We start from the raw sequence: 20,277 nt of genomic DNA, 5'->3' as shown, positions 1-20,277 counted from the left end.
CTGTGCTGACATCCACCTGCTTCCTGAACATCTACTCTATGTTTCAAGCTATGTGGGTCTGTGGTGGGTCACGAGTTAAATGTAAATCATGGTCTGTGCTTCACAAATACTCTTCAGTTTGGCCGAAAGACAAACTATGCAAGAAACAATCCGAAAGCCCCAAGAAGACAAATTATTTCAGCTGGGGAAGAGAAAGCAGGATCCTGGATTTGAATTAGCTGCAGGGAGAACATGGCGTGGGCTCGGTAGGGTAGCCTTGAAGGGTGCCCTTGGATGGTGGGAAGGGATGGCCACAGGAGCGGGGGGGGGGGGGGTGGCGTTCACAGGGAGAGAAAACCCCCTTGCGGATGCCTGTGCAAGGGTTAGGAATGAGGACTGGAGGGAGAGGCAAGGTCGGCTGGGGAGCTGTCCAGGGTGATGACCCAGAAATCCCAACTTGACATCTTAAACAACAGGGAGTTCCAACAGGTTCTCAGTCAGGAAAATGACAGGTGTGGAGAGCTGTGAAGTGTGGCCAGGGTGATTTTGAATTTAAAAAAATGTAAATATGGAGCCTTCAAAAGATTTAAGTAGTTGAAGCAAAATTGGTGGAGTGGAGACAGACCAGGGCAAAATGTCTATACACTGGCCATAGTTTTAGCACGGATGCCCCCAGCCCAATGGTAGGCACATGACTCCCAGGGAACCACGCCCTGTACAGTCCCCTCCCATGAGTGTGGAAGGGGCCCTGTGAATATGATGGGGCATCATCACCCATGTGTTTTGTTATACGGAACAGGTGACTTTAAGAAAGGGAGATGATCTCCGTAGAGCTGAGGCTCATCAGGTGAGCACTTAAAGGGACAGGGTTCTTTCTTTCTGGCAAAAGAGATTCTAAGTCCAAGGGATTTGAAACAGAAGAGGGGTTCAAAGTGAAAGAGCCTCTGTAGTGGCTTTGACGATGGAGGGGGCACATGGCAAGGAACTGTGACAGCCTCAGGAGCTGAGATGGGCTCTCAGCAGATAGCCAGCAGGGACTAGGGGACCTCAGCACTCCAGCGGCCAGCAATTGAATTCTGCCATGAGCATATGAGCTTTGCAGAGGACTGTGAACTCCATGAGAAAGCAGTCCAGCCAACACCTTGACTGTAGACCTTGTGAGACCCTGAGCAGAGAACCTAGCTAGCACGTGGGTATCGTCTTAATTTGTACGGAAGCAGCAGAAGACGAAAACAGCCCTGCACAGGTGTTGGGTCCCCCTGGGTGAGGCAGGAGAAGGGACAACCTCCAGGGAAGCCACTCCATGAGGAGCCCATGGACATCTTCAGTGGGACTGTGGTGATTCCGAAAGGGGAGAGGAGCCTAGCTGTCGGATCCCCGCGAGCACCACCGTGCAGGAAGGGTGGCGGATCTGCGGGACGGGCAGGCATGGTGTGGCAGCAGCCGGTCCAGGAAAACAAGCTGGGAGGAGGGTAGATTCTGAGAGAAGGTGCATCAGGGTGGCCTGCTGGCAAAGCCAGGGACACAGGCAGCACAGGCACTAGATGGACAGTAGAACAATTTCGTTGCAAAGCCAAGGTGGGTGGATCTAAGAGCCTACAGACAGAGCCACAGGTGGGCCCAGGGTGGACGCGGGTCATCACAGCCTGGGGACCGACACAGATCGTAGGCATACGCTGTGCTGGGCATAGTGGGAAATGTTTTTCATGTATCCTTATTTAATCCCACAACACCCATTTATAAATGGCAAAAACTGTCAACATCTAAGAAGGATGTTATTCCTCCTGGGAAAAGCGGTCTCTGCTAACACCACCATTTCAGGGAGGCAAAGAGCTCGCTCTACTGTCTGCCCAGTGCATGTCAGTTCTGGGATGACTTCACCTGGTCCAGGCAAGTGTAGAGCTGTGGTGTCCAGGAGACCCCGCATGCAGCCCACCAGAGGTCATAGGCTGTCTGAAAGGGGTGACTGTCCTGCTCTGGGTTTTCAGGAGAACCCCTGAGGGGCATGGCGAAAAGACCCTCAGACAGAGAAACCTGCATTCAGGTCCAATTATCACTGGGACCTGGGGCAAATCATTCATTTTCCATCAGTGGGAGGGTGGAACTCGATTTCTAAGGTCCCTTCCAGCTTTTTACAGGAATGAAGGCACAAGTGAACTTGAGAACATTGGTTAATAAGCAAGACCGCAGAGGCGCCCGAGTGGCTCAGTCGGTTAAGCATCCGACTCTTGGTCTTGGCTCAGGTCATGATCTCAGGACCTGATCTCCATGCTGGGCATGGAGACTACTTAAAAAAAAAAAAAGTAAGACCATATGAGTCTGAGTCCTGAAAATTTTTGGAGACCTAAAAGACTGTAAAGACATTTTGGCCAGAATTAAACAGAAATGTACAGAGTACTAGAGTCAAAAAAAAAAAAAAGAAAAAAAAAAGGGAAGTGAGCAACATTTAAAGGGTTAATTCCAAAAGAGCCAATTTCAAAGGCAAAGTAGAAAAACAATCTGCGCAATGGATAAATGGGTTCCTTGGTACGGATGTTGGCAGGCTGGACAGCGAAGGGAATTTATTTATGTCCCAGGCTGTCCTATCTCAGGACTCTGCCAGACAGGACCCAGTCCTCTGCAGTGAGAGAAGGAAGGGAGGGTCAGGACCCTCCACTGGGGGTGGGATGGGGTGGGATGCGGCGGGCTATCCAAACCCATGCCACAGAACAGCCCCTGGGCTTGATCTCATGCTGGCCAAGCACTCCTCTTGGATTTGGCTTCCCTTGTAGGGAGGAATAGATGTCCTGCTGATGCTGATTTTGAGTTAATGGGCGGCTGTCTCTGTGACAGATGGCCCTGGCACAGATGAGAGGGGAGTCTTTGGGCCCTCAATGAAGAGGGACAGACCCAGCCGGACTTCCGTTTAATGACACCTCTACCATGGCCAACTTTTCACTCCCTGATGATGTCACTGGGATACAGACAGGAGGGGAGAACACAGGGCCAGGGAAATCTAGCAAGTACAGGGGCTCTTGGACCCAGGCTGGGATCTGGGAGCCCGTTGATCGGATCCTGGACTGTGAATAGAAGGAGAGAAGCAAATAAATAAGACTGGCGCAAGGACAAGGCAAAGTAGCCCAAGCTTTCAAAAGGGATTCAGATGCCAGCCTGACACACAAGGCGAGGGTCAGGCCTGCAGGAGTCACAGCCAGGACAACGTGATTTTAGGAGTGAATAAAGTTCCTTATTAATCCACCTGCCCGGGTTAGAATCAGCAGGGATGCTTTCTAAAAAAAAAAAAATGACGGAGGGGCACCTGGGTGGTTCAGTTGGTTGGGCAGCCAGCTCTGCATTTCAGCTCAAGTCAGGATCTCAGGGTCATGGGATCGACCCCCTGTCGGGCTCTGCACTCAGCAGGGAATCTGCTTGGGTTTCTCTCTCTCCCTCAGCCCCTCCCCATTTGCACCCTCTCTCTCTAAAATAAATAAATCTTAAGAAAAACAATATCAATGGGGGAAGAGGCAGACCCACAGACACAGATTTCACCGATCTGGCATGGGTCTTGGACACTGGTGTCTTAAAAAAAGAAAAAATCCCCCAAGTCATTATTATTTTTCTAAGATTGAAAGAGAGAGAGAGAGAGAGAGAACCCAAGGAGGGGGAGGAACAGAGGGAGAGGGAGAAGCAGACTCCCCACTTAGGAGGGAGCCCCATGCGGCACTCAATCCCAGGACTCTGGGATCATGACCTAAGCTGAAAAGGCAGATGCTTAACAGACTGAGCCACCCAGGCGCCCATCCCCGCGTTGTTCTTCCTTTTTTTTTTTTTTTTTTTTTAAAGATTTTAATTATTTATTTGACAGACAGAGATCACAAGTAGACAGAGAGGCAGGCCAAGAGAGAGGAGGAAGCAGGCTCCCTGCTGAGCAGAGAGCCCAATGCAGGGCTGATCCCAGGACCCTGAGGTCATGACCCAAGCCGAAGGCAGAGGCTTTAACCCACTGAAACACCCAGGCGCCCCTCCCCGTGTTGTTCTAATGTAGTTTGTTTCCAAGGGTTGAAAACCACTGGCCTAGACAGTGGTTCTTAATATATTTTTGGAGGAACAGGAGGCAGAAAAGGCATCTGGGAAGCTTTTCCCCATTGCCCGTGCCTGCCCCCTCTATCAGCGTCTTAGTGAAGGGGCTGTACCTATAGGTTAAAAAGCCTGATTCTGATCTTCCCACCTCGCTGCGGAGAGCCATTGGTGTGGTGGAGCTCCAGGGCGGGCATTAACATTCTTTATTATGTAACATCAGCTCCACACAAGAGAATAAATGTAACTTATAAGTATCTTAAGCAGAATAATAATAAAAGACCTCATGACCCCACTGAAATCCTGGACCTTTATAGACACAGTTGGTGTTACTTGGCCTCCCTCCTCCTTCCCGCCCCCTGCCTCCCCCGACGGGAGATAAACGCCTTCTTCAATGGGGTCTGCGTTATTAACAAGCAGGTGGTCTTGACACTTTGCTTCCAGGAAACGCAGGTTGGGGGGGGGGGAGGGCAGGGCCTGCAGGTTGGGAGGGTGTGAGGAGGCGGGGAAGAGGATCAAGGGCCCGGCTATGAGCACGGAGTGCAGAGCCCCAGAGCCCGGGGAACCAGGCAGAGCCTGCCACAGCCTCTGAAAGCAGGCAAGGCGTTTGTTAAAGTGCTAGAGAAATCCCTTTAGACCCAGTACAATGGAGACCCAGATGCTCTCGGAAGAGCCAGGCTTTCAACTGTTTTGTTTTCCCAGCCTCGGCTGCCGCTGCCAAATTGACAGGCACGCAATAGCTCAGGGGGTGCAGGGTTCAAGGCCCCGCAGATCTGTCGGACAAGAACAAAAAGATGCAACTTGATCTCTCTTTCTCTCTAGGCTAATCACTAGGGTGAGCCGTTCCTTCGGATTAATATTCTATTATAAACCCAGATGCTTAAAGTGAATCAACCGCTACCTTCCTTCTAACGTATACAAAGTAGGTCAGCGTCAGTCCAGCAGGGAGCACAGCCTCTGAACGAGCGCCACAGGCTGTGTGAATAATTAAATGGACACGGGCCCCTGGAGCGGCACTGCAACAGGAGCATGTTTTCTGTCCCCAGGAGACTGTGGGTGCCCCGAGGAAAGAGGGTGCCCAAGTGCCCGGCTGTGGGAGCACCAGGGGAAGGGGAGATCGGGAGTGGAGGGGTGGGAGTACCAGAGCAGGAAACCAGCTCTTGGGAGACCAGGAGACAGAGGCAGAACTTGGGGCAGGGTCTATGGATGGGATCCAGGGGAAACTGAGTCCAGGGGAAACTGCGGGAGGAACCACGCTCAGTCTGAGGGCTGGGGCACAAGGACATCACGATCCAGTCTTGCTTGGAGGATGGAGATAACAAAGGATGGGTTTAAGTGACACCGGTGTCCAGGGGCGTGGCTTGGGACCCATGAGCCCTTAAACACTCCACAACTAGAGCCTGATATGCACTTGGAAGGGGCTAAAACCGCACAGGGGCTTTTCTGAGTTTTCCGGAGGCTGCCGCTCCCGGGGATGAGAACCCTGAAAAAGATCAAGAGTTACCCACCACCTTGAACAGAGATGCACGTGCTGAGGTTTCCATCAGCTGTAAAGAGCTAAAGACTCTCTGGGGAAAAGCTGTCACTGCTGGCTAATGAGGTCCCAGCAGATGACAATGGGAAAAAATAAGACGAAGAAGGCCAGTGTGCCCAATGAGAAGCTGGTAGACAGCATGGTGACAGCGTGGCATCTGACCTTGGACTAAAGGTCTCCCAGGCAGGGACAAAGCCACAATTTAGGGTGCCAGGTCTGAGCGCACTACAGAATAGCTCCCAGGTGCCTGAGGGGCTCAGTTGGTTAAGCAACTGCCTTCGGCTCAGGTCATGATCCCGGAGTCCCAGTATCGAGTGCCACTTCCGAGCTCTAAGCTTCACGGGGAATCTGCTTCTCCCTCTGACCCTCTCCTTGCTCATGTTCTCTCTCAAATAAATAAATAAAATCTTAAAAAAAAATAAATAAAAGAATAGACCCCAGGAGGGACCCGAGGGGTAATCAGAGTGATATTGCTGGTAAATACCGTGGCCTCTCTTACTTTTCTCCTGGGAGTAGACCTGTGACCAGTTTGGAAAACAGTTTGGTGGGATCTCTTAAAGCTGAGCACACGTGTACCCTAGGGCCCAGCAATTCCACTCCCGGGAATGCCCCCCACACCGAAATGGGTGCATCCATTTGCTGGAAGAAGGAAGGAACATTCACAGCAATGGTGACTAGCAACCCCCAACACGCATTGGTAAGTACCATGTGGACATCAAGCTGCAAAACACTAAAAGCGAGTAAAATACAACATGAATGAATTGCACAAAAAATAACGTTGAGCTAAGGAAGCTAATGCAAAGGTACAAACCACTTAATTTCATTTACATAAAGTAAACAGTCAGAACCCATCTATGTTGAATATACCAAAAACCATTGACTTCTACACTTTAAATGGGTAAATTGTATGGTGTGTGAATTATAGCTCAACGAAGCTGTTTTGGTTTCTGCTTTTTAAACTGTGATATTACAAGTCAGGGTAGTAGTTATCCTTGATAGGGTGCAGTGACTGGGAGAGGAGCCTGTAAAAGTTGATGGGGATGGGATGCCCCATTTCATCAGTGAAGCATTACCCACAGGTCCTGGGGAATTCTCAGAAGAGAAAGTAGGAAGGGTTTGCCTATGGCCTCTCTTCTCTGGGCTCCGCCAGAGCAGGTGGATTGGCCCCACATGCTACAGTACTAGTCCGGGGAGCATCTTTGTCTCAGAACAGGCTAGGTCAAGGCCACTGTGACTCCTCCCAGCCCAGCCATTCAAGGATCTGGTCTGTTGCTCTTGGACTAGGAAGGAAGGATGTCTTCAGGGAGATCTAAGTGGCTACCTGCCTGAGGTGGGCCAGCCCTAGAACAGTGACCCCAAGGCCAGCATCTGCTTGCCCCAGCCAAGCTCCCCAAGGGTGGGTTTGGAGAGCCTTGTCAGTCACTGGAAACTGAACCCCCAGGAAAATGGATCCTAGCAGGAGACACCTGAGCATGGGAGAAGGGCTCCCTGAGAACTCCAGATAGAACAGAGGTGGGATTTTTAGGTGCAGAGCCACTGGGGATTTGAGGCTGTGGACCAAAGTAGGAGAGAGGACTAACTATAGTATAGTTAGTCTCAGGGAGTGTTAGAGGCCAAAGCCTTTGGAAGTCAGACAGTGTAAGGGGCTGCCTCCAGGGTCAGGGACTTGTAGTCCTTGAGATTCTAATTTAATTCTGCATTTTGCATTTAACTGACTTAGTGGCTCAGTCCGTTGACTCTCTGACTTCGGCTTGGGTCATGATCTTGGGGTCTGGGCTCGAGCCTCATGTCAGGCTCCCTGCTTGGCAGGGAGTCTGCTTGTCCCTCTCCGTCTGCCTCTTCCCCAGCTCATGCTCTCTCAGTCTTGGACTCTCTCTCAAATAAATAAACTCTTTAAAAAGAAATGTTTGTAGTGACTCTGACGCATAGCTGCGCACAGAGACCCAAATAGATAAGCATCATTCACTTATTCACTCAACAAACATTTACCGCGTAGCTACTCCGGTTCCTGGTCAGGGCCAGGCTCTGGGAAGGCAGAACAATATTGTCAGGTCTTAAGAAGCCCACAGTCCAGTGTTCATGGAGAGTCTGGCATGGGACAGATAATCACAACGCAGAGGAATGGCAGTGATAACAGAGGTTATGGGCACAGAAGAAGGATAAACGAACCCATGTGTGACTCTTTTTGCAAATTGTAATTTCCTCCTAATTCATTTGTTTCACAGGCCTGAATTTTTGTGTTTCGCATTCAGGAAAGTCCAGCAGCTCAATAATTGTAAATATTGGTCCATGGCCACTCCCCCGAAAGAGGCCCACCACCAGTTTCGGGGTTTTTTTCCAGCTGTTTTTAAAAATAATGAACAAGCTAGGAGAGATAATACAAGATAGCTCGCTATGTCTGTTTCATAATTAACTGCCACTAAAATCGTCTAGAAGAGGCATATCTCTTTGTCTCCATCTTTGGGGAATTCATTTAGCTTATCACACATATGGGAGTCCATCAGATCCATACCTCACTCCCGCCATACACATGCACAATAACAAACACCAGTGAATTCTCTTCTTCTCAGCCAGCATTACATGACACAGAAACGTAAACATAAAATCAGCGTCCGGCCTCAGTTCATAGGTAGTAAGTGATGGGATCAGTAAAACAGACCCGCATTTTTCGGCCTGACTCCTTTTCGGTAGTCATGGAGATCTAGGATATCTAGCCTGGAATTTCCATGTCAGTTGCCACAGTGGCCCCGGGAGAGCACCCTTCTCCTCTTAGCAACACAGAGGGGGGCCATCCTGTTCACATGCGTCTTAGGCTGGAGCAGCCCCACAAACGGAAGAAGTCAAAGGGAAGGCACCTTCAGCAAACAGGAGCATTACCTTGGTCCCATGGTAGAAGTCGTCCACACACGTAGCATTCATGAAGGTCTGATGGAAGTGGGTGCTGGTGTCAATGCCTCCAGGGATCACCAGCTTCCCAGTGGCATCGATCACCTTGGCCCCACCAGGGATCATGAGCTCACGGCCCACCTGCTGGATGATGCCATTCTCTATGTAGACATCAGCCTCATGGGTGCAGTCATCATTCACCACCTTGCCTCCCTTGATGAGAATCCTCACGCTGCCTGAATTGGCAAGCATGTTCCTACGAAAGGTAAGAGGAAGGCACTGGTCAAGGTCAGAGTCCCTTTTCACTGTAACCAAGGTCCCACTTCTTCCTTTCAGAGCCCAACTCCATGGGCAGAGTAAGTGAGCAGGGAAGGGGAGGAAATTTCTCCACGGCCTAAGAACATTGGTCCTACAACTGGATGGGGTCCCAAGTCTCCCGCTGGGATTTACTGGGAAGCATGACACAGTGGCAGTGAGGAAGAATCTTGGGCCCAAAGAAACATCAATGTAGGTTCAAAAGCATTTCCATACCCACTGGGTTGTTTTATTCTCGAAACAACCTGAGGAGCTGCATTTTACCAATGAGAAAGTGAAAATTGCTAAGTAAGGAATCAATGGCTTCTAAGCAGCCAAGTCAACCCAGATGCTTTGTATGACCAATGTCCCCATTATACCATATGGTCCCAAAGATAGCAGGGGCTCCTGAAGGATGCCTCTGTGAGCCAAATTCTCTAAGCCTTCCCGTTGTTTAATTCATGTCATTCTTCAAATGGATTCTGCTTCAGCTCATCCTCCCATCCTTCCTCAAGGCTACTACCACACCAAACCCCACAGCTGGCTGCACACTTAATTAGCTCATCTGTAGAGCTTTGGAAAAGCACCTTCACTCAAGCCCCATTCCCCAGAGATTCAGCTTTACTTGCTCCAGATTGGAACCCCCAGAACCACTATTTTTAAAAAAGCTAGAGAACTTTACCATATGCTTAAAGAATGAATGCCAATCTCTTGCAGAAAGGAGAAGGAAACATTCCCAACTCATTTTGCAAAACCAGTATTACTCTGATACCAAAGCTAGACAAAGACAGTACCCAAAAAAGAAAACTATAGAGTAATATCCCTCATGAATATAGATACAGAAATTCTTAACGACATATTGGCAAGTGGAGTTCAGCAATATGTATAAAGAATTCTACACCATGCAAATGGGGTTTATTCCAGGCATGCAGTGTCGGTTCAATATTTGAAAATTTAATCAATGTAATCCACCACATTAACAGGCTAAAGAAGAAAAATCACATAATCGCATTGCTTGATGCAGAAAAAGCATTTGACAAAATTCAAACATCTATCATGATAAAAGCTCTCAGAAAAGGAGGAATAAAAGTTAACTTCCTCAACTTAATAAAGAACATCCATGATGTTCTTACCTAGTTAGCTAACATCAGACTTAATGCTTAAAAACTGAATGCTTTCCCCTTACAACTGGGAACAAGGCAAGGATGTCCACTGTTTTCACTGCTGTTCAACAAAGGGAGTTTTAGCCAGCTATTAAAAAATGAAATGAGGGTGCCTGGTTGGCTCAGTCTGTTAAATGTCTGCCTTCAGCTCAGGTCATGATCCCAGAGTCCCCGTATCAAGTCCCACATCGGGCTCCCTGCTCAATGGGGTGTCTGCTTCTCCCTTTGACCCTCTCCCCTCTCATGCTCTCTCTCACTCACTCTCTCTCTCTCAAATTAAAAAAAAAAAAATGAAATTAAATAAAAGGCATAAAGATCAAAAAGGGGGAAAAAAAACTGTCCCTGTTTGCAGATGACATGATCATCTTTGGAGAAAATTCCAAAGAATCTACCAAAAAAAAAAAAAAAATTCTCTTAGAACAAATAAATGAGTTCGTCCAGAATGCAAGATACAAGACTAACATACAAAAAGTTAGTTTTTCTATATACTAGCAATGAATACATGTGCATGCAAAAAAATTAAAATGCTTAGACATAAATCTAAGAAAACATATACAGGATTTATATGCTAAAAACCACAAAATGCTGATGAAAGAAATCAAAGATCTAAGTGGAAAGACATACCATATTCATAGATTAGAACATCCCACAGAGTAAAGATGTCAGTTTTCCCTAAATTGATATATACTGCTTAATGCAAAAATCTTTTGTAGATAGAGGCAAGTTTATTGTCAAAGTTTATGTGAAATGACAAAGCTAAAATAATTTTGACAGAGGTGGTTCAGTTGGTTAAGTGTAAGCCTTCAGCTCAAGTCATGATCTTTGGGCCCATGTCTGGCTCCTTGCTCAGTGGGGAGTCTGCTTCTCCCTCTCTCTCTGCCTCTCCCTCTGCGGGGTGTCTTTCTCTCTCTCGCAAATAAATAAAAATTAAACAATTTTGACAAAGAAGAATAAAATGGGAGGAATTTGTCTACTACACGGCTACAGTAATCAAAGCTGGTTGGTACAATGGGGGATAGATACAAAAGCACCGGAACAGAATAAAGATCCAGAAATAGCTCACGTGAGTATGGGCAACTGATTTTTGACAAAGGTGCAAAAAAATTCAACGGAGGAGAGAGTCTTTTCAGCAAATGATGTTTATCTTACGCAAAAATCAACTCAAAATGGATCATCCCCTAAGTGGACCTCTTTGACCAGTAACTATCTCTTGGAGCTGATTCTCCAGGACCTAATCCAATTATCCCCCTTTCTAAGAAGCCTTCCCTGACTCTCTGACCTTCACAGACTTCGTGGTCCTGGAGTCTCTCTGCACCTCTGCGCTAAGGTTCTCAAGGTCAAAAGCCTTATTAGTGATCATTGTTTCTGCTCCCTCTTCAGTCCCAGCCTCCAGTACAGGATACTCGAAACCAGTGAACAAATGAAAGAACGGCCTCATCTACTTGTTGTACCCCAACACGATCGAAAGGCTTCAAGCAATGAGTAGTAGGCCGTTCCGTATTCGTTTTCTGGGTATGTCTGGGACAATGCTCAGCTTTCATCCCTTTTCCAGAAATTACTGTGGACAGAGCAGTGGACCCAACAGAGTTCCTCTTATTCTTGTCATTTCATTTGCCTGCCACCAGGCAAGCTGTGAGGAGGCTGTTTCCCAGGATGAAAAGGCCTTAGAACCTGTTGAAGGAATATCTCTTTTTTTTTTTTTAAAGATTTTATTTATTTAATTGACAGAGAGAGAGAGATCACAAGTAGGCAGAGAGGCAGGCAGAGAGAGAGGAGGGAAGCAGGTTCCCCGCGGAGCAGAGAGCCCGATGCGGGGCTCGATCCCAGGACCCTGAGATCATGACCTGAGCCGAAGGCAGCGGCTTAATCCACTGAGCCACCCAGGCGCCCCGAAGGAATATCTCTTGTAAGGAGGTGGGTCAGCTACCTGGTGATCTTAGCCTGCTCTCCTGGATACACCTGGTTAAGCAATTTTTGTCAAGCTGACCAGCTGGAATGCATGGAAGTCCTGACACCAAGAAAGTTGGCTGTGCCCATGCAGGGTAGACCCTGAGGCTCTCCTGCTGTTAGGAGAGGCCGGTCCCTTGTGGGGCTGTTGCTGGGGAACAGGACAGGTGGTGGGAGTGAACCCTGTTCCCTTACACAGCAACAGCTGTTTCCCAGGAACACCTGCTCCCCTCCCCACAGGTGTCAGTCCAACCTCTGGGGAGAAGGGGCCCCTCCCCTAGTGAGGAAGGTGGTGAACAAAGAGGCAGTGGGGAGGAGTCAGGTGACAGAGACAGTCACTGCCACAAGCTCATTGTCCGAAGTCCTAAAATCTGAAAACTGGAGTTTTAATTTAATACGCAATTAGGAAATGAATTTCTTCACAGGTGAGGGACACAACCACCCTGGCCAAAGGAAGCCCAGAAAGGCTGACAGATGCAATCTCCCTCTCTCCCATTACACAGCCAAGGCCAAGGGTGACCGTGAAAGGAGACTTCTCAGTTTGCACTAGAGGGAAGTGATGGTGGAGGTAGGGGTGGCCGAAAGAAGACAGCCCCCAACTCCCAGCCCCTGTGCAAATACATAATCCTCACCTTTTAAAGCTGCTCTAGGGCAAGAGGAAAAATAGCAGTATTCATGCTGGGAAACCGCTTATTGTTTATGTCAGTGTTGTAAAGGGAATATTGATTTGCTTTAGAGCGCACACCTGAAGGGGGGGTGTCCTTGAAGGGTGATGTGATAATGAATTACTGGGAATTCCCATCTGAGCTTTGATGCTGGTATCAAACGCGGAGGGTGTCTTCTTCAGTAGAAATGAGAGCAATCGCTCTTAGTAAGCTAACACCCTGTGCCTGGCACTTCACTCGCGTTCAGCCACACACCGACTAACTCCGAGAAGTAGGGACCTTAGTCTCCTTTTTAAAGAGGCGGAAACAGAAGTTTTGGAAATGAAAGACCACGTAACTCCGCAAGAAGGATCAGATTCATATTCAGGTCTGAGTTAACAGAAAGGTTATCAGAGTTGGTTCTGGGTAGAAGAATTACAGGGATTTTTATCTTCATGGTTTTCTGTATTTTCAAACTATATAGGATAAAATTGGGTCCCCCACCCAAACTATCTTTTTCTTCTTTCTTGTAGAAATCCCTGACAGTTAACCTAGCTCTGAAGAGACTAGATCCCCCGGATAACCTCAGAGGGAACTCCTTCTCAGAACTTACGGGACCCTATTAATGTTAAAAATCAGTGCACACCTACTGTATACTGGGGTCCTCATTAAACCCATCATTTGCCTTATCTTCTTTGATCCTTACAATGCCCTGGGATGCGCAGCATGATTGTGCCAATATCGTCCTGGGATCGCTGAGGCTTAGAAAAGTTAAAGGAACCATCCTCAAGGTCACACAGCAAGTTTGCAACACAGTAGGGACTGAAAGCCAGATGATGCCTAGAGCTATTGTGAACTGAATGTTTTGTTCTTCCAAAATCACACCTGAAGAGCCCTTACCTCAGGCGGTGGCATTTGGAGGTGGGCTGCTGAGGAAGTCTCTCAGGTTAAATGAGGACATGGGGTGGGGCCCGGATCCCACAGGATTAGTGTCCTTATAAGGAGAGATGCCAAAGGGCTCAGTCCCTCACCCACCACCACCAGACCTTTGCGTAAGAACTGAAAAAAGGCCAAGTGAGAAAGGAGCCATCTACCAGCCAGGAAGAGAGATCCCCCAGGAAACGGACCACAATGACACCCTCATGTCAGACTGCCAGCCTCAGAACGGTGAGAAAATACATTGTTTTATCAGCGCCCAAGTCTGTGGCATTTTGTTATGGCAGCCCTAGCGGACAAGAGCTTACGCTCCTGGCCACCGGCCATATTGCCAACACGGAGGGGCGCCGCCTGGTGGAGCCAGTTCTGAGGGTGCTGGGAGCTCCAGCCCCACCCTCTGGCAGACGTCTAGCTTCAGAACACGCTAGAGTTACGTGTGAACGAAAATGAACATCTGTGTGCCCTAAAATAGTCTGGAACCTCACTCTCATCCAGTGGCAAGCACCAGACCCAGCCCTGAGGAAGACACAGGCCTTGCTCTCAAGAGCTTCAGTCTAGTGGGTGACAGAGACCCAAACTGTGTTACAAAGTGACTAACGGGTAATGGGACGCTTCTTGCCTAAAAACTAAGTTACCAGGGATTGTTTTAAACCGGGTGTGTCTCACGTAGTACCAGACACCAGAGCGGAGAGTGAGCGGAGTAGTTTGGTGATGATGGTCATGCTACACCAGTATACCTGCCCCCACGCTTCTCTAGATTTCCAGATTGTCTGGCTGGCCAAGAAATCTCATTCTGCCCACTCCCCCTCACCAGTGACGTTGGCTCTCATTACGCTTCTCACCTCCCCCAGTAACCTCATTAGCACACAGTCCTCCAGCTCTCCGTTAGTCTTTGCTAAACTAGATGAAGAAAAGAGGTTCCTGGCATCTTTTTCTGCAGCGAGCCTTCTGTCTGTGCACGTACGTTTGTGAACATAATGCGGTGAGGGGGTGGGTGAGTGGGGAAGACACCTTGGCCCTGTTAGAGAGTCCCTCGGGAGGGAAAAGATTTGAACACATTGTTGAAATACACGAAATACATACTCGTGAGCTCCGCAAATGCCACTAGCTATGACTGTCTTTCCCTCCATATTCAGAAAACATTCTTGTCAGGTGGTCACCGTTGGTATCTGTTTTACTAATTTACGGTGCTTCAAATCACTCATCTATTCCAAACACAGGTACCGTGTAGACAGAGCCAGTATCGGCCCCTTGGTTTACTACATAGGCTGTGAACTGAACGTTCGTATCAGCCCCAAAATTCCTATGTGGAAGCCCCAGTCACAGTGTGATGGTATTTGGAGCTGGGTCTTGGGAGGGAACTAGGTCATGAGGGCAGAGTCCTCAGAAGTGGGATTAGCGCCCTTGGAAGAAGTGACAGGTGATCTCTCTCACCACCCCCCTCACCTCCTTCTCTCCCCTCTCCATCCCGCTCCCCAGACCTCCCACCCCTGCGAGGATACAGAGAGAAGGCAGTTGTCTGCAAGGCAGTTGTCTGCAAGCCAGGCGGAGAGTCCTCACCAACAAGTGAATTGGCCAGAGTCTTGATCTTGGACTTCTCAGCCTTCAGAGCTGTGAGGAGTAATTTTCTTTTTTTTTTTTTAAAGATTTTATTTATTTGACAGAGAGAAACCACAAGAGAGGCAGGCAGAGAGAGAGGAAGGGAAGCAGGCTCTCCGCCGAGCAGAGAGCCCGACGCGGGACTCGATCCCAGGATCCCGAGATCATGACCCGAGCCGAAGGCAGCGGCCCAACCCACTGAGCCACCCAGGCGCCCCGAGGAGTAATTTTCTATGGTTTAAGTCACCCCGTCTATGGTATTTTTATTACAGCAGCGTGAGCTGACTAAGATACTACATTAGACAGAAGTGAACATTATAATCAAATCATCATTAAGTAACCACTGTGCCTTAAAATAAATGTCACCTCCTTTAAGGACTTCTGGCTGTATCCCACATCCCCATTTGTCGAATCCGAAACTTTGATCACCCAGCTATTTCGTCTATGCAAATGAAAGAATTCAAACCACATGGCTGTCCTCCCAGGCAGAAATGGAAGCATGCCAGGGAGTTAAATGGTATTAGAAGGAATAACTCAGAACTATGGAATTCTAGAGCTGCGGAGATTCCTCAAGTCTACCCTGACCACTCCTTCAGTCCTTGGTCTCCACCAACAGGGACCCTGAAAAGGAGAGGCAGGCCAGGACCGAGAGGATGCAGGTACATTGCAAATGTGCAGATCTTAAGAATTCTACAGTTTATGTGGGGAAGCAATGATGCCTTCCACAGCGAGATGGATATCTTTGATACGCCAAGATTTAGCCAACTGTACGCGGTGTATATCCCCCAATTTCCTAATTCTGTGGCATGCAGTCTTTATGCTCCCAAACCCCTGCTGGGTGAAAGCCAAGGTGATGCGCGAGTTGCGGGAGCAGCACTGTATGACCTGGGAGCGCAGTGTCTCCCGAGAAAGCCTCTTTATGTTTAAAACAGTGACAGTGACTGCTGTTTGCTATCTAATAACTGTTTTGCTGGATAAAGGACAATTTCCCGTACTGCCCACCCTCCTGCTTCTTACCGCAGTGAGCCGCTCCAATGCAAAACTGCACAGGGGGCACCTTGCCGGCTGGAGGGTCAAGGTCATGGCAGCTGCTGCTTCTCATTCGTGAAACGCACACAAGCCCAGGCTCCTAGAAGGTGCGCAGCGTGGTCCTGCCAAGGAAATGCCAACCCGAACACTGCCTCTTGCATTTGCATTTGCCTGCTTCTGTCATCACCTTCCCCAGCTCCCCTGTGCCTGCAGTGAGGTGTGAGATGCAGAGAGCCTGCAGTCTGGCCCGCACAGTTGCCTCCTGCCATCAGCTCAGCTGGAGGGGGCCCGGGGGACTCAGGGGCTCCACAAAGACTCATGGGGCCAGAATGGTGCAAAAGGGATGCTTCCTGCAGAGAGACCTTAAAACGAACTTGATAGGAATCGGTTTGTATGGGACAGATTTCCTTTTGAATAGGCATTGATTTAAGACTCTCATTTCCTCATCTGGTCCAGCCCCGCAGAAGGTGTGATTTTACAGACAATCGGTCATTGTGATATCAAGGCACACACAAGGCAAGCGCACACGACGGATCCACGCCCTTGGGCACGAAGGATCCACAGCGGGTAAGCCAACCCTAATGGCTGATGGGCTGCTAACTGGTGGGGCAGGGGAAGCCGGCTCTGGTCACTGGGGACACACTGAATGGTGTGGCTTTTCCTTTGCTCCAAGCAGGTAACGTTTGCCAAAGGACCAAAAGGCAATATTGGCAGCAGTTAGTAAAAGAAAAGCAAAACATGCAGCTATTTTTCTTCCTCTGATCCATACATAGGAAAGGGTAACAGAACGGGGCTGGGAGAGCCGACCCTAAAAGGGGGTTGTGGGAGCGGGGGAGATGGGAGTGCTTGTCCTTGTACTTGTAGCATCCTCGATGACTCCCCCGAGATGAAAAATGAGAACAGATGAAAGGTTGGCCAGAACACAAGAGCCAAGAAGGGAAGTTTGAGGTGAGTGGGCTGCAGTGAAGGCTTTAAGTTAATACATATAATTTCTTAATAAAGTGAACTGCCTTTCTAAACAGTAAAGCACTAAACAGTTCTTAACTAATATTAAGGCAAATACAATTTCATACTTCTGAATTGGCTTTATCAACTCTTGAGTCGATTTAAAATGGTATTTATAACATCCATGTCGGGTATAAAGCAAAATGACAGATACCCGTGAACTCGCCATCGTCACTACCCTTGCCGTCCCGCACCTCTTTCGTTCCAGCCCATCCCCACCGGCAGACACAACCACTGCCCTAGTCAATTTGTATGAACTCATGAAAATAACAATTAGGTGTCAAGTAAAAATTAAAAAAAGAAGCTCACAGTCATTTCTGCCGCACGACCTCTATCTAGCCATGTCCCTGTCACACTTTACCTGCCTTATGACTGACTTCTTCAGTACCTGGGTCCCTGCTTTCGAGGGTAAGCAGGAATCCAGGAACTATTCTATGCCAATGAGGGTGTGAGGGCATTTCACATCCAAATGCCCATGGACCATTCCACGGGAATGTTCCACGGGCACAAACATGCAGCCTGTCCAAAACCAGCTGCGCCATCCCTTATCACCCCACCTGGAAGCCTGAGACTCTTCCTCGTGTCCTCTCCAACCAGGCCAGCATTGGCATTGAGGGCTGATCTGAGTGGTGGGCCTGGTTTGGGTCACACAGGAGTTCTGTGCAAAATGCTTTGAGAGATCCCGGAGGTAGAACCCAGCTGTGAGGAGAGAACTGGGGAGGGAAAAAGGGCAGGTCTGTCCTTCATGTGGGGCTCGGGCGTCTTCTGGAGATCCAGAGGCAGAAAAAAGGGCCTGTCAAGCCAAGGGTCCTCCATGAGGGGGCAGACGCTCCACGGGCTGGGGTCGATGTTACATCCCCAAGAGATACCCTGGACCCTTCGTCCTGCAGCCATAAGCCACAAGAGCCCAGCACCGAGCCCAGCACCGAGCCCACACTAAGAGGACAGGCCTGCAAAGGTGACCCGATCTGGCCGTCAATGTGGAGAACAAGGGATTGTTCTTGAAGAAGCATAAAAAAACAAGGACAAAGGAGCTACTATCAGTAAAGCCCGAGATGCGGATAGGCCTGGCTTCCGGGAAGACGTCTATGGACCCAAGTAGGCCAAGTCCTTAGGCTAAGATGGAGTAAGAAGTCTTAATCCCATGGCTTCACCGGGCCTGGCCTGGCCCAGCCTGGTGGGACTCCACCAACAGGGCACAGAGAGCAAGAGTGAAATTCCAAGGGATTAGCCCAAGAGAGTGGTAAGAAATGGAGCTGTAGACCATCTGTTCGAGATTAGCCGTGAGAGAAACCGACCGCTGTGGGAAGGCCAGGCGGACAGTAAGGGCGAGCATGTGTGGCGTCGAGATCGAAGAGGCCGGCTGCGTGGTGACACGTGTGTGCACTCAGCGCGTCACGGCCCCTGCGTGCAGCCTTTGGGTCTGGCCAGAAACCTTGCTCCTTTCAAGTGCTCCCTGGCCCTGGAGGCTTTACGTTTGAGGCTGGGGGAGACTGAGTACCAGCCAAAACCAGTAAAGGGGAGTAAATCCCTTTCTGTGAGCCCAGGGCAGGGAGGTGTAAGCACAGCGGAGATGAGAATCCCAGCCTGCAACCGAGTCCTCAGCCAGAAGACACCAGGCTTCTGTGACTGGTCGTCACCATCACCACCATAACCCTTCCCCGGGCGGACCTTCTGGCGGATTCCTCAGCCCCGCTGTGCTTTCCCCGCTCTCGCCAGCTGTCTGCAGGCCCCAGAAATAATTCCGTCAGCTCTCTTGGAAGGACCGCAGCTGCAGCTCCAGGACTCCAGCGGCCCAGAGTGGCTGCTTCGTAGAATGCCAGCCAAAGGGTGGAGGGGCCAGCGCCCACTGCAAGCAAGAGGGAGGGGCAGCGATGCTTCTCGATCTGAGGATCTGAGACCCATCCCCCACCCTGTCCCACCCCACCCCATTCTCAGGTCGGGGGTGGGAAAAGTCATAAGTAGGGGAACAGAACGCATTTTCTAACTATAGAAGCGTCCCAGGGGCGCTTGTCTGGCTCAGTCATGGAGCATGTGACTCTTGATCTCAGGGTTGTGAGTCTGAGTCCCACATTGGGTATAGAGGTTACTTAAAAATAAAATCAGGGCGCCTGGGTGGCTCAGTGGTTTAAGCCGCTGCCTTCGGCTCAGGTCATGATCTCAGGGTCCTGGGATCGAGTCCCGCATCGGGCTCTCTGCTTGGCAGGGAGCCTGCTTCCCTCTCACTCTCTCTGCCTGCCTCTCTGCCTACTTGTGATCTCTCTCTGTCAAATAAATAAAATAAAATAAAATCAAAAGAAAAGTGTCTCAAACCTGGGCTACCTGATAAGGTCGAGATTTGGGATAGAAACTGAGTGGAAATACATAAAAATTCCACATTTTTTCTTTTAAACTAAAAATGAGTATGAACTAACGACAGCTACATACAACATCTCACAAAAAACTGAAGCCACAAAATAGTAAATACAGGACAGGTCCAGAGAACATTCAAAACCAGGCAAAACTGAACTACAGTGTTTAGGAGGTATATAGTCATAGGAAGAAAAAACCCAAGAGAATCAGGAAAGTCAGGGTGACTGGTTATCTGTGGGAGGCCAAGGCGGGGCTGTGTTTGGAAAGGGGCACATGGTGGGAAGCTTCTTGAGAAAGGCAAATACCCAAGTCTCTTCCTTGAAAAGGATGGGAGTTACACAGGTATTTGCTTTAAATTACTCTTTAAATTAGACCTACTTTCTGTACTCTTCTGTATGTATCTCATAAAACACTAAAAAATTTTAAAAGAAGAATCACATGTCACTACACGGAAATGATATGCTACGTGTTGCTATAATTATGTAAAAACATCGCACACAAAAACCAGACCAGGTGGGAATAAATAATGAGGTCTGTGTTGATGGGGATAATAGGTGATTTCACTCCTCTAATTTTTCAAATTTTCTGTATCATATTATATTGATTTTATAATGTAAAATAACTGTAGTAATTTAAAGCCACCCAAATAGCTTTATCCTGTTTGGGAAAAAAAAAGAGAAATAAGGTGGAAAACGTTCCATCTTCTTTTTAGGAAATCTTGCTGTCCTCCTGCCATCTCCTGGAAAATTTCCTAAAAGGACTGGGCTTTAGGACAAACCAATTTCCTTCCTTATTTTGACTCAAATAGATTTCAGAAAGACACAGACTCTTCTCCCCTGTGATGTAAGACTCC

At 48.7% G+C, this 20,277-nt stretch overlaps 1 protein-coding gene across 1 annotated transcript in view; it reads right to left on the bottom strand.

The window, feature by feature from the left end:
* Positions 1–20,277, bottom strand: part of DPYSL5 (dihydropyrimidinase like 5) — a 92,995-nt gene that overhangs the window by 44,124 nt on the left and 28,594 nt on the right. The window contains exon 2 of the mRNA XM_045978628.1: positions 8,447–8,711. Coding sequence (XP_045834584.1) covers positions 8,447–8,707 — 261 coding nt within the window. The 5' untranslated portion in view covers positions 8,708–8,711. The remainder of the gene's footprint in view (positions 1–8,446; positions 8,712–20,277) is intronic.

The sequence above is a fragment of the Meles meles genome, chromosome 15 (genome assembly GCF_922984935.1).
Source record: "Meles meles chromosome 15, mMelMel3.1 paternal haplotype, whole genome shotgun sequence".
In the NCBI taxonomy this organism is placed as follows: Eukaryota; Metazoa; Chordata; class Mammalia; order Carnivora; family Mustelidae; genus Meles; species Meles meles.
This window is presented reverse-complemented; position numbering and strand designations above follow the sequence as displayed.